Raw genomic sequence first — 15,748 nt, forward strand, 5'->3', positions numbered from 1 at the left:
ATGGTCTGTTGATGTCAGTATATTATGTCAATCTAAATAGAGACGTATGAGGAAAATTAAAAGTGGGAAGCGAAGGTTTATTTGACCGAATCTAGTATTAATAGATATTCTGTGAAAATCTACTTACAATGTCTTGAAAAACAGATCACCATAAAAGCACTAAAAATATGAACATCTTTACAGTTTTGTAGCATAGCAAGTTATGGTAATTTTTCTACAATTTTTATTCGTATCTGGAAATTACAGACAGGTATTCTGTTCCTTGAACACAGATTTGGTTGGAAATTATAAAGCAGCAGTAAGTCTCGATAATATTTTCACTTGTGAAGGCGTCGTCAGTGGATGCAATAAACGAAATATTTGTGAAACGTATCACAGTGTTTGCTTTCTTCAGTTTAATAATTATAAAGTTTCATCAAGTACCGATGGTTTAAAGTACTAATTATATAGGGTATGAAAATCAACTTAAACATAGTTATTTCAAAATTCTAACGAAACGAATTTTTGTTCAAATATTTAAACATTAGTTAAACAAATAATGTGAGGGAAATAAATAAATCTCTTATTTTCTTCTTTTTTTATTGCCTTAGGCCATATGAGTGACCCTTGGCATATACCAGGACTTGCTCATTTATGTGAGCATATGTTGTTTCTTGGAACAGAAAAGGTAAGTTGTTACAAGGTAACAATCACGGATGTCCATAGAAGTTTTTTTCCAGAGGAGGGAGCAAAGTCCAAAATAAATAAATGTTCCATGTATCTCGTACATATAAACTGAATAAAGAAATATGGCTGTTGTTTTCCAGGAGGGAAAGTGCCCAGGTTAATATAATATACTGTAACTACAGTGTCCGAAAATGAATATACCATAAATAAAGTTGAATAACTTTATTGTTATTTGAGATAACAATAAAAATTGGATATAAAGACAAATAAGTCTTTGTTTTAATAATTAACGGACTTCTACGCTTCTTCGATGAACCAGTGGCGGCGCCACGGGGGAAGGGGCTTGAGCCTCCCCAAACAATTAACATCGAAGAGACATAAATCTGTAGAACTCAACGTCTTCATTAAGAAGAAAAATAGTGACCTTACTTTTCCTCAGAGTGTATTAACTTCACATGGGATAATTCATTTCTGCTATGTAAAGTATGTCTTTATGTTATATTTCTTTTGATTTGTAGCTTTACTCTTAATGGTATATTAAATGTTCAATCTAAGCTAATCTTGATTTTCTTTATTATTATGTATTACCTTGGGTGGAATTTAGGTGAGCTTCCTCTTTTACATATACGCATATTTTCATAAACAGATTATTTCTAATTTGTAATAATGAATTATTAATCAGACTATGAGTTTCCAATGAAAACTGCATTGAAAACGCAGTTCAAAATAGCACACCTTTCTAAAATGTACCTTTGTATTTACATTATTATAATTTACCATCTATACTTCATACTGATGGCATTTTGGGAAGCCCCTCCACAATTAACCCCCCCCCCTCCACAACGAAAATATCCTGGCGCCACCACTGCTTCGATCATTTACTATAATTAATCTAATTCGGCGTTCCAGTTCCGAGAGAACGTCTTTCAACACATCAGTAGTGATGGATAAGATTGTATTACGAATCCAATATTTCAGTTCCTTGAGGTATTTTAAAAATGTCCCAGAAATGAAAATTTAAAGGGGTTAAATTGGGGACGAACGAGCGATCCATTTGATAGGCCCTTCCCTACCAAATTAATGCTTAGGAAATTTTGTTTTAAAAACACAAAAAGTGCAAACGAAATGTAGTAGTGCTTCATTGTTTTGAAAGATAGCTCTTTGTAACAAAGCAGGAGTTTCTCGAATTTGTGCAACAGTTTGTTTGTTTTTTGTTTTTTTTAATTTCGCGCAAAGCTTCACGAGGGCTATCTGCGCTAGCCGCCCCTAATTTTGCAGTGTAAGACTAGAGGGAAGGCAGCTAGTCATCACCACGCACCGCCAACTCTTGGGATACTCTTTTACCAACGAATAGTGGGATTGACCGTACATTATAACGCCCCGCACGCCTATATTCCACCTGGCCATGCCAGGCCGTTGTGCAACAGGGAACTTTTGTTGCATGTGTAGAAACGAATTTCCAGTCACACTCTGTTGATCAAAGAAACAACTACAAAACAAAAATTAATAAAACAAAACTTCTAAACCAGCAAGTTATTGTTATTATATCAAATAATAAAAAAGTAATTCGACTTTGGTTTTGGTGTATTCATTTTTAGACACCCAGTATTTTTATATAGTTTTTGGAAGGTTATAATACTGTTACTACATATGTCCTGTAAAAATGAAGTACTTTTGATTTTGTAGTTACAAGGTAACAATAGATACCACATTCTATATATACTTCTGATGTTGTTGTTACAAAGTAACAATATATGCCATGTACTGTTAGTACTTCTGGTGTAGTGGTTAACACAGTTTGTTTATTTTAGAAGTGATTAAACATTTTAGTTGTACTGTTCTTGAAACACCCACTTGGCTAGTTGATGCTTATAACACTAATCAACAAATGTTTGATATGTAGTTTATCTTGTAGTGTGTTTTCCGTTAGCTCACTGATGACACAATATAGTCCTGGGAGGTAATTTTTAACTGATACAGAAGACAACAAGAAAGTTGTAACTGATGAAGTACTTGACTATCTAACAAATATGAACTTTGCTTATGCTGGTTGGGAAACTGTTGATCATAATCAAATACATTTTATGTTTGTGAGACAAGTAAGACTTGGGTAACTTGGATGTACAAGTCTTTTTGGTAATTTGAGTTGTTAAACTATGCTACAAGCAATAGCTAAGGTTTATTCATATCAGTCAGTTGGTGAAATATTTGCCTGCTGTCAATTCCATGTTCAATTCCATCTTATAGGAGAATAAAAGAATGGGATAGTCACTGTGTAGTGTCTTAGTAATGTAGTGCTTTAGTGAGATTGAAGTTCATAAAATCTCAAAATATGAAATATTGGTACACATGGATATGAAATATACTAAGTTTTTCTGGTCCTCATAGTTTACACTGATGTGAAAGATGCTCAGTTTTTCCAGTTGGTTTAGTTTGCAATGATGTGAAATATATTCAGTTTTCTTAATTTACACTACTGTTAAATATGCCCAGCTTTTACGTTCCAATAGTTTACAGTGATGTGAAATATGTCTGACTTTTCTTGTTCTTGTAGTTTATACAAAAATATGGTGTTTTTCTTGTCCTCTTAGTTTACACTGATGTAAAGTATGCTAAGTTTTTCTTGTTCTATTAGTTTACAGTGATGTGAAATCTACCCAGTTTTTCCTGTTGTCTTAGTTCAGACAGGTGAAAATCCAATGTTCATCATAATGTTTTTAAGTTTCTCCTCTTCAAACCAACTAAGGTGTATCCATGCAGTTCTTGCAAATGTTCTAATGCTGTGATAACTTGTTATCCTAATTGTTCATTATATTTTACTTAATGTTGCTATATTGTTTTTAGTAGAAGATGTGAAACTAAGTAGTTCATATGTAGTCTCTTTAACTAGATTAACTGTGTAGAAATTTAAAAAGTATGTTGTTACTACCTATTTCTACATTTGGGATGACCATCAGCAATATAGACCATAACTGTGCTTTGGGAAATATTTCATATTGTATCTTATATACACATTTATTAGTAACATTTCTCATCCTAGGCCACATTTGCTGGTAAACTTAACCTGATTATTTGTGGTTGTTATTGAGTAATGAATAATTTCTTATTTTAATTTTCATACTACTTTGTACTCAGTTTATTACTCTATTTCAATTTTATTTCAGACTGAATCTTTCTGCTGTCACCCTTGTTGTTGGGTTTTTATTGTTATTGTATCTGAAAAGTTTCCACTGAATGTGTATGTCTTTACTTATTGGGAACTTATTGTTATTATCTCACTTTGAACAACTAAAAGTTTTTCTGATATGAATTAAAAATGTTCTAAGCTGGACAATCCTGCTAAATGAATTCTCCAGTTGCTGTTGTTCCACTTTTGGTCAAATGTTTCTTGATTTACACCTTTCTATAAATCACTAATGAAGCTAATTTATTAAAGTTGTGAATAAACTTGGAATTTTAAATTGAAATGAATTTGAATCCTTATAGAATGTGTCATCATAGCCTGTCATACTTTATATGGTGACTATGTATCTTGACAACAGCTTTCAGCATAGTTTTCATTGCAAAAGGTTATGTTTTCAAATTGTCTTGTGCAAAACACATCACTCCTCCTTACATACTTTCCACAATCTAGTGAATGAGGACAGCACTCTCCCAGTATATGCTTCCACATTCTTATCATCCATAAATGCTGCATGCAGTGACTCAGGCTATAGGTATTTGTAAGGAATAGCTTGAATACTAATTTTATTCTGGTTATATTATATTTAAGGTATGAAATGACTGAACGGACATTTAATGGAAGTAACCTTTGTACACATGATTTGTGGGACTTTTCCAGATGGAGAACCTTCTTGGTTATACAGTACTACCTGGGATGTATGAATGGGTTTTGCCACTGATCTTTATGTCTCCACAGTTTGGGTAGGACTTATTGCAGGTTTCTTTTTGGATTGTCCTAACTCCCTAAGTTGATCAACATTTCCTTGGTTTTAAATGTCATTAGGTATAACGTATATGCTTATTTTGGAAATTATAAATCTCTTATTTGTACACATTTTTATGATCTGAGCGTATGAATATTTTGCATCGGGAAGGGCTGTTAAATAGCTTTCCTAAAAGTGACCAATGTTCAGTGACATCAAACTACCTATGACATGCTAAACCATTTCAACATGCTATTCCACTACAACCTTATATTTGATGTAGTGACCATGTGTCTAACTGATTTCCTTGTTCAAAATATTAATTTTGTGTTTTATCAATACAATTATTTTAATTTGGAGAGTTTTTTCAGCATTAGTTTATATTCTAATTTGCAGGCTGTTGTTTCGTCACCTACAAAACTGTTTAATTACGAGGTTCCAGTTTAAATGTTATTATTTTTTCTAATACTCCCATGAATTAGTTACCATTGGCAGTAACTGAGGACAGGACTAGAAGTTTGAAATAGTTATATTTCTAGATATTGTTTACATTAATACATCCAAGATTATATGTAATCAAGAGTTAAACTGGCTGAAGTACCACTTTAAGGTATACGGTTTTTATTAACCATATAATAAGAGTTCTTTTGTAGGTGGAACTACAGTCTAAGTGAAAAACGTTTTAAAAAAATTGAAACCAGTTCTGTAAGAAAATCACAAGATCATATGCACGTTGTTGCCGAGGTGGACATAAACAGTATTGTACAAATCTGATTGTGTAAAAGTAAAACCTGTTTAACAGTAGGGGTCTGATAATAAATTGAAATAATGCATAAATTGGCATAAAAGGTAATAAATGAAATAACTTTATTATGATGTCAAAGTTTTCTGAACTGTACATATTTGTAGTCTCTATGTTTACAGCATTCTCTAAGTTTGTGAATCTATATTTCACTGGTAGATGGACTTAACCAACAGTCAGTTTATACAATATACTTATATCTGCTTCATGTTTTTAGGTTGATACAGGATAAGACATGTATTTATGAAAACTATAAGAAAATTAAATAAAAATTCTCCATTTAAGTATCAATAAGAAAACAGGTGATGATTAACTCTTGTTATTTTGGTTTTTTTTTTCAGTACCCCTCAGAAAATGAATTCAGTGTAGTAAGTACATTTAGCTTTGTCATTAGTAATGTAATATTAGTGTCATCTGTAAAACATGTCTGATCTTTGAAAATAAAATAATGAAAAATATTGATACAAAGAAATCAAATGTTTAGTAAGAATGCATATACAAATTTGTGTATTAGTATAAACTGCCAGTGTAAATTAATATATTATTTATTTTCTACATTATTTGATGAAAAACGTAACACTTTTAATAAGGTGAATGTTTTTGCTTTTCACACGTGTTATTTACATAAAAGTAATATTATTTCTCTGTACAAAGTTAGTTTATTTTGCATGGGTCATTACTCATAATAATATATAGTAATATGTTAAATTCACATGTTTGCACAATACAAGATGATTTTTTTTAAATAAACAAAAATGTTTTACATTAATTTCATTTTGCTTCATTAAATATCTGACATTGCATTCGGTTATGGGCAATTTCTACAAAAACATTAAACACTGAAAGCCAAAATCGTCAATATCTAGTGGAGAAACAAAGCTACTTTATTTATTTTCATAATTAGAAGCTGAACATTTGAATGAATTGAATGATATTTTTATGTTAACAGGAGTATCTATATAGTTACAGGATCAAAATAAAATTATAAGTTCGGAATTATAAAATTTAATGGCTGTATTAAGAAATATACGATACTTATGTTTTTTTAAATAGCTCAACTTTAAATACTTTAAAAATTATAATAATACAAGGTGTGATAACTTGAGGGCTGGAATATTGTTAGGAAAAAATGAAATCCAAAGTGTGATAGCTTCAGGACTGGAATATTGTTGGTAAGAAGTAATAGAAGTTACCCTATAATAATTAATTTGAAATACAGAAAGTATCCAGTAAGTGTTTCTGAAAATGTGTACAAGATGTGTTTAAATGTAGAAAATGAATATCTTTACTTTTAATGTCAGTATGCTTTTTTCTGTTGCAATTGAGGCTTGGTGTGGCATAGTGGTTAAAAAGTCCAGAATGTGAATATAGTGGCTTGTGGATCACATGCCATTACCACAAAATGTACTACACATGTTGGGACCAGGTGTAAGGGAAGTGTCTAAGTCCAATTATTTGGACAGATAAGAGTATCATGAGAGTTACTAATGGTTTTGTTGAACATTTACTCTCTCTTTACTCTGTCAATGCAAAATGAAAGATGGCTAGTGTAAATAGGCCCTTTTCAGCTTTATGCAGTGTGAGTAGTGCAGATACCCCTTTTACAGCTTCATGCAAGAAATCTTGAAAAAAAACTTATTATTTGGATGTAGAAAGGAGAGAGAGTACATAATGTATTTACTTATTTTTAGTAAGTAAATGTTTTTAATTTCACTTTTGAGTTGAAATGATTACTGCAGGTTTCAGTTTCACTTTATGAAACATAATCTTGCTGAAGGAATTTGTTGTATTTCTTGACTTTCTAGATTTTTCTTTTTTTCAGAAGATAAGGAAATGCCCTATTTCTATTAACGTATACTTTTAGTTATAAATTTCCAGCTATTGGTATGAGATGTACACTAATATTAGATTTTGTCTTTTCTATCTTAAAATTTGACATTCCTAATTATTAGAAAGTTATCCGAATCTTATGATACACATTAGCACATGATTTTTTGTATTAAATATTAAAATATAAAACTTTTGTGTGTAAATGTTTCTTTAAAATATATTTTGTTTTGTAGTTTTTAAACCAACATGGTGGTAGTTCAAATGCATTCACAAGCACACAACATACCAACTTCTATTTCGATGTGGCTCCTGAGTTCTTGCAAGGAGCTCTTGACAGGTAATCTTTGTATTATTTTGTAACTTGATTTCATAAACTGTCTGTGTAACAATATAGCATTTTACATATCAAATTAACATAACCCTGAGTGTGGAATGTTGTGATATTTAATAACCTTTCCATGTTTTTTGCATCATGTAAGTACAAGTTTAAAGATTTGGTTTGAGAACATTTGTTCTTTTTAGAAATAGTGAGGATGGAGGCCTAAAATATATCTGAAACTCGTCTAATGCCACCTTTTTTAATAATTTATGTTTTATTTGTGAGTTAGTGTAAGTTTCCATACATTGTATAGTGTAGAGTCATAAAAATGACTCTTAACAGGAACTAATCAAAAATGATTACAGTAAGATATTCATGTTTTTAAATGTTTCCGTAATATTGATATAGCATGCAATATCTTAGTAATATAAAAATACACTTGTTAATATGGTTAGTACAAACGAGATGTAGATGTTAGTTTTAGCATAGAATACAGTTAGGTTTTGTTTTGTAACTCTGTGTGTCATGTTAACATCTGATTTTATTTTTCTGCGTTACCATGGAAGTAACATTAATATTATATATGCAAAAACGGCTCGTTTGGGTTGAGAAAATATTTTACATAGAAGAGCGAACAACTTTTCGATCTTCTTTGGTCATCGTCAGGTTCACAAAGAAAGAAGGTAACTGACCGGAAGCTGACCACATGTTGGGAAGGGGTTGTATAACTGAGTGTTGGAATGTAGAGGGCGGTGTTAGATGTTTGAATATATAATTTTATTTTATTATATTTAATATAAGTATAAAGGCGTTCCTTTATATTGGTTTATTTTGGGTTTAAGTTGTTGTATAAGTAAGGCTTCTTTAATTTTGCGTTTGTTTATGTTTGTTTCTTTATTTAGTATTTGGGTGTTTTCTATGGTTATGTTGTGTTTATTTGACTTGCAGTGTTCGAAAACGTGTGAAGTTGACTTTTTATGTTCTTTGAATCTGGTTTCCATTTTTCTACTTGTTTCTCCAATATATTAATATTGTACCAAATGGGTTGTATGAAATGTACATCACTATGTTTCATTGTGCATGCTTACCTTTAGCTAGTCTGGCAGTTTGTTTTTGATAAAGATGCTGTGTTTAACACCATGGTCCTTGAAATGCTCAGTGGGTGTTACAGTTCTCAGGTAGTTTATCTGTGAGTTCTTTATTTCTTTACTAATGTATAGCCTGCCAAAGGTGATGGGACATGTACTACTACCCACACCCACAGTATATTCTTCCATTTCATAACTAACTGAAATAAGTAAATTTCCTGAAATTGAGCTTTACCAAAGAGTAGTAAAACACAGTCGAGCCAATCAGACGTCGGTAAATTCCGTTGTGAGCCAATCAAAATTAAGATCATTCAAGAAACGATTTTGTGATGTATTCATAGAATAAACATTGGTAAAAATCAGTTAGATTAACAACTTCTAATATATATAGAAAAGCCAGTGTGTTTTGGTAACACTAAGTTCCAACAATGTTGCTTGGTGACAAAAGTGTAATCTAATATTATTGTTAGTTTATGTACTGAGAGTATAAAATGAATTGTGTAGATAAAAAAAAACAACAACTGGAAAATGTTTGTTGATTTATTAATTTAGAGTCTACTTGATAAAGAGGTTTGTTTTTATTAAAAATATTGGTGATGTAACAGAATGCAGTTTAATTGAGAAACAGTTTATGTTTAAAACTAAATCATTATTTTTACTTTATGATTAATTTTATGTTGCTAGATGATTCTTTTCTTTAAGCTTATTACTTCAACACTGACTACACTTATAAGGTTTCATGACCTCCTTTCACACCCATTAAAATTATAATGGGCAGACAGTAGTCAAATTATTTTATCAAGATAAATACAATTTGGCTATTATGACTTCTACTATTTTGAGAAATTTAGTGTGATGTTACACACACTGGCTTTTATGAAGGTTATATAATGAGAACCACTACCCCACCAGTGACTCACTTTTAAGCCTGAAGGCTTATAATGCTAAAAACCAGATCTTGATATCTTTTGTGGACACAATGTATTTAGCTCATTGTGCAGTTTCAGAACAAACAAACAGAAAACAACAACAAATCATGGATAAAGGCCACAACTTAAAACCAGTATATTTCAGCTTATAAATTGCCAGTAATGTTTTATTGTAAAAGCGTGCAGGTAATCAAGTAAAAAGGCACATATAATACTTTTGTTCATTTTGTTTTAGATTTTCTCAGTTTTTTGTTGGACCTCTCTTTACTGAAAGTGCTACATGTCGGGAAGTCAAAGCTGTTAACTCTGAGCATGAGAAAAACATGGATGAGGATGTGTGGCGTCTAGACCAGTTGGAAAAATCACTTGGAAACCCAAAACATGACTATAGTAAATTTGGAACAGGTGAGAGGTGATTGTTGTGTAACTTTAGTAATTAAACATGAATTAATTACATTTTTTTAAATATCCTAAACCACAGCATTTTAAATAAAATTCCATATTTTTCACATAATTTATTATGAGGTTTACCTTAACATTTCACCAGTCTTTTTTGTTTTTTTTTCTAAGAAAATATCAGACTGTTTCAGTTGAGTATTTCATTTTACCATATCATCTGCAGGACATGTGAAAAAAGTCTTATTAGAGATGAGGTAGTTTGAACTAAAGCCTAGAATAACTTATTTTTTCTATACTATTGAATCTTCTGAAGACTTGTTGACAGAGAACTCTACCATATTCATATAGAAGAAGATCTATAGAGGTTTTTGTAAGAATCTCCAGAACTTATTTGTGTACAATAATATTACTACTCACTTATTTCATCTAATTTTTTATGTTTTTGATAAACCTTTTCAGGAAACAAAGAGACATTAGAAGAGGTCCCAAAGTCTCAAAATATTAATGTAAGACAAGAGCTTCTAAAGTTCCATGAGAAATGGTATTCATCCAACATTATGGCTCTAAGTGTTATAGGTAAAGGTAAGTTGAACCTGTCTTTGGTATATTTGATATTTATACTGGATATCATGTTCTTTGGTAATAGAAAAAAACATTTTATAAACTTTTTATACTTTTATATCTGTATTATATATGTTATTATCTGTTTACATAGAACATGTAAGAATAAAGTATAACAGAACAACTTTACAAGATACACCAATAATGTGATTCATGTACATAACTATCATGACAAAACAACTTTACAAGATACATCAATAATGTACATAACTACCATGACAGAACAACTTTACTCCAAGATACATCAATAATGTACATAACTACCATGACAGAACAACTTTACTACAAGATACATCAATAATGTACAAAACTACTATGACAGAACAGCTTTATAAAATACATCAGTAATGTGATTCATGTACATACAGTTACAACAGAAAGTGTTCTTACCCCTGCATTCCGAGTAGTTTTTTGCTCATAACTTAAAAAGTATCATGATTAGGCTAATAGACATATAATATATTATAAATATTATACTAACACACATCTACATAAATTTTTATGTACATTAAACGACAAATAAACTGTTTATAAACAAATAACCAAAAATAGGAGGAGCAGAAAGTGTTCGTACAGTTCAGAACGTGTGAAAAACTGATATTCCTGTAAAAATTTTGTTTAGTTTGCCGAATAAACTACATTATACCATTCCAGAACTAGACACTGAGTTCATAATTATTGAAATTTAGCCAGCAAAAAATGGACTTCCGTCTATTTAGTGCTTTCTTCATTATTATCTGTCTGGTCATTACGACGAACAGGAAACAACTGTCCAGTGATTTAAAAAACCAAATTATTGTAAAATACAAGTCTCATGTGTCTCTTTCTGGTATTGCAACACAACTTAATGTACTGAAATCTACTGTTCAAAGCATAATTGCCAAGATTAAGCTTACAGGATCAACTGCTAACCTCCCTTGTTCCAGACCCCCCCACCAAAATTCCAGAGAGAACCAAGAGGAAGGTTCTTAGAGAAAATGGGAGGAACCCTCGTTTAACACGTAATGACATACACAAACTAGTAAGGGAAACTGGGGTTGAAATAAACACCTCTACAGTTCTGAGTTCTAAGCATGCCGTCCTCATAGAACTCCATATTTAAAGCCTGTTCATTTAGAAGCACAATTGAGAAATGCAAGAAAGCATGTAGATAAACCCTTTACCTATTGGAAAAGTATTCTTTGGTCAGACAAGACTAAAATCGAGCTTTTCGGCCACAATGATGTTCGCAATATTTTCCTTAAGAAGGGGAACGAAATCTTCCAAAGAACACCATCCCTACAGTTAAACACGGAGGTGGTTTGATCATGCTATGGGGTTCCTTCAGCTCTTCTGGTGTAGGCAGCCTTCACCGCGTCAACGGAATCATAAAAAAAGAAGAGCACATTGATATATTAGGCACTTATATCAAGTATGATGCTCGGAACTTGCGGCTTGGGCGTCGTTGGATTTTCCAGCATGACAATGACCCTAAGCACACATCAAAATATGTGAAATCCTGGTTGCAGAGGAACCATATAAGCGTTCTAGAGTAGCCATCGCAGTCACCCGATCTCAACCCAATTGAAGACCAGGGTTCATCAGCGTCATCAGAAAAACTTGCAAGAGTTTGAGGCCGTTTATAAAGAAGAATGGAAGAAAATTTCAGTTTAGTACTGTCAAACGATCATGGAGGGCTATGAGGAGAGTTTACACCAAGTAATTCACCTGAAAGGTTACACAACTGACCATTAAATTAGACGCACAGAACACTTTCTGTCCCTCCTATGTTTGGTTATTTGTTTATAAACAGTTCATTTGTCGTTCAATTTACATAAAAATTATGTAGATGTGTATTAGTATAATATTTATAATACATTATACTTTCATTTTTCTAATCATGATACTTTTTAAGTTATGGGGAAAAAACTACTCACGACACAGAGGTATGAATACTTTCTCCCATAAGTGTAACTATCATGGCAGAACACCTATACAGAATATTTCAATAATGTGGTTCATTTACATAAACTTTACAAAATACATCAATAATGTGGTTCATGTACATAACTACCATGACAGAACAACTTTACAAGATACATCATTAATGTGGTTCATGTATATAATTACCATGGCAGAATATCTTCACAAAATGCTTCAATCATTGTTAAAGTACTTGTAAGCAGACTTACATTAATGTTTGTAAACTTGATTTCAGAGTCTTTAGATGAGTTAGTTGAAATGACAGTTCCCTTGTGTTGTGATGTGAAGAACAAAAATGTCACAGTTCCTGAGTGGTTAGAACATCCTTATGGACCAGAACAATTAAAGGTAAGAAATTATTTAGGTGTTGTAAACAGCTGAAAACTATGGAGTTATACACACTTGTGCAAAATTAATTGAAACAAATGGTCATTTTACAATATTTTCAGCATGGCAGCCAGTGTAGGCTTGCTGGACCAACTGATTTCCTTTAATAGTCATTTTTTCACACAGACGGCATCATTAGCTCTGTTTTGCAGTACGATCGATCTATTTTTGGGATATATGATGAAATTTTAAGGAATATTATGCATTCAAAATTGCATTAGAAGGGCAAGGAGACAAAAAGACAACTTCTTCCCAACTCAATGAAGGAAAAACGGTATCAATGGGGTCTGAAATACAAGAGCTGGTTGCAAGAACAATGGAGGAAGGTGTTATTCAATGACGAGACTCATTTCTTTGTACAGGGTTAAAGAAGTCTGCATGTTTGCAGATCTTCAAGAATCTCACATCAATCAGTTTGTAAAACATCCCTTGAAGATGTTTGGGGGCTTTTTCAGCTACTATGGCATTGGAGGTTTATATATCGTAGTAGGTATGATGTGAGGACCACAGTATATCGAAGTTTTGCAGAGAAAAGTCGTTCCAGAATTGAAAAAGAGATTTCCAGATGGATCTGGAATTTTTAGCAAGATCTGGCTTCGTGCCACACATCGAAACTTGTGAAGAATTTTATGACTACAATGCGAATAAAGGTGCTGGACTGGCCTGGAAACTCTCTGGACTTAAATCCTATTGAAAATCTTTGGGCGATTTGTAAAGAAAGACTTCAGGAAAAAGACTGTACTATGAAAGATAAGAAAATTGAGGCCATGATTGAGGTGTGGTACCGCGATCCAAAAATTAGTAAAGATTGCAGTAAACTCGTGGACTCGATGCCAAAGCAGATTAATGATCTTCTGAAAAATAAAGGCGGTCATATCATGTATTAATTTGTGAGCAATTTTTGGATTCTCAGAAATAAAACGCAAGAAATTGAAAAAAATCGTAATTTTCCGTCTTGTTTCCATTAATTTGCACAAGGGTGTATGTATTTGAACAAGTATGTTCAGAGCCATTGTTATTAGAAGGCTAAAGGTAACCAATTAGTGGTTAAACTAAAAGGGTATATATTAAAAATAATTTTATTGATTAATTAATTTACCTAGTTTGCGGAATTTTTATAACATTGCGTTTTGATGGACCACATTTTTCTTCAAAAGTTGTTGTTTTGAATTAAGCACAAAGCTGCACAATGGGCTCTCTGTGCTCTGTCCACAATGGGTATCGAAACCTGATTTTTAGCATTGTAAGTCTGCAGACAAACACACCATTGTGCTGTTGGGGGGCTTTCTTCAAAAGAGAACAGAATAAAAATTATTTTTAGTTTTGAAAAAGTTTGCAAAATAGATAAAAAAGATTAACAATTAATAGAATAATAATTAAGAAACAATTAATAAATCAGTGAACTTAAGATTATCATAAGCACCATGTTTCTGGTGATTAATCCTGAAAAATAAAGCAGAGAGAGAAATGCAGATTTGGAAAACAAAGTTATATTACATTTTGATATGTGACATACATAAGACAAATGTAAAGAGATTACCACTGAAATCTGGTTCATGATGAAGTAATGTCTAGCTGATATATATATCTTTAAATATTTTGATATACAATGTGTAAAAATATCTTATTCACACAGACATGTATTTAGTTCCAAACTAGTGTTGTTCCAATTCAAGACATTAGAGAACTGCATATCACATTCCCTGTTCCAGATCTTCAGCAATATTATAAGGAAAATGTGAGTATTTTATTTGAATATTGTGCCTAAAAAACTGTTATTACTTTCTTGAGAGGTATTTAGGGGAAAAAATGTTATAGTTCCAAAAAGTATTAATTTTATTTCTGTGATTTATCACTTTAGTTTTATGAGAGATATTTTAATTAAATTATATTAAAACCTAATGTATGGTTGTTTAAGTTGCATTTATCATAAGAATATAATTGTAATAACTCAACTGAATTGGCTGTTTTTGGGTTTAATGAAAACCCTGGTAGCCTTCCTCTTCATCTGGTTTTGGAATTGACCACTCAAGTAGTTTATATTAGCCAAGAACTTCTACACTAAAGGGCAAACATATTTAGTGACAGGGATTAAAACCTGCAACCTTCATTAATCATTGGGCCTTGCTAGGCCTAGAAATCTTACTAGTTTTGAAATATAAGAAAAGTAAATTGTAGGAAAAATTCTAATGATTCCACTTTAATTAAGAGTGAGTTGTTAATTATTCTCTGCAGCTTTTCCATGTTTTCTTCCACTTGATTGAATTAAATACTAACCCATTATTGACACCTCTATTGGTATTTAATTACTTCTGAAACAAAAATAGCAAAGGATAAAATTAGGTTTTCTTTAAGATTCATTTTCTAGACACTGTCAAGACTATTTTAATAAACCTTTATCTTTAACCTTTTGACCTTAAGACATCTTGCCACCACTGTGTGTGTGTGTGTGTGCATGTAGTTAATTTGTTTCAAAACATATCTTAATTATAGATAATGTTTATTTTTTTTAATTATATTGATATTTTACTTTTGTTTGTGTGATAACATGTTCAGTTAATTTCTTAACATGTTTTGTAGAAATCAAAATTTTAATTTGGAATGCAAACCTAAACAATGGAAATACCTAAAACTTTCCAAATTATACTTATTGAAGATCCTGCATTTTTTTTTTATTTGGGATGATATTAGTTCTGAAGAAAACTTTATCTTAAAAATGTCTTTAAACCTTGTTCTTTGCAGCATGTTTCATATTTATGCCATTTGATTGGACATGAGGGACCAGGTAGTCTTTTGTCAGAACTGAAATTTAGAGGTAT

General features: G+C 31.6%; 1 protein-coding gene across 1 annotated transcript in view; it reads left to right on the forward strand.

Annotated features, from left to right (window-relative positions):
- The window catches only part of LOC143223713 (insulin-degrading enzyme-like), a 73,513-nt gene that overhangs the window by 15,120 nt on the left and 42,645 nt on the right, over window positions 1-15,748 (forward strand). Inside the window, exons 3-10 of the mRNA XM_076452033.1 lie at window positions 591-667; window positions 5,736-5,762; window positions 7,458-7,561; window positions 9,796-9,965; window positions 10,419-10,541; window positions 12,778-12,890; window positions 14,578-14,667; window positions 15,672-15,744. Coding sequence (XP_076308148.1) covers window positions 591-667; window positions 5,736-5,762; window positions 7,458-7,561; window positions 9,796-9,965; window positions 10,419-10,541; window positions 12,778-12,890; window positions 14,578-14,667; window positions 15,672-15,744 — 777 coding nt within the window. The remainder of the gene's footprint in view (window positions 1-590; window positions 668-5,735; window positions 5,763-7,457; window positions 7,562-9,795; window positions 9,966-10,418; window positions 10,542-12,777; window positions 12,891-14,577; window positions 14,668-15,671; window positions 15,745-15,748) is intronic.

The sequence above is a fragment of the Tachypleus tridentatus genome, chromosome 8, assembly GCF_004210375.1.
Source record: "Tachypleus tridentatus isolate NWPU-2018 chromosome 8, ASM421037v1, whole genome shotgun sequence".
Lineage (NCBI taxonomy): Eukaryota > Metazoa > Arthropoda > Merostomata > Xiphosura > Limulidae > Tachypleus > Tachypleus tridentatus.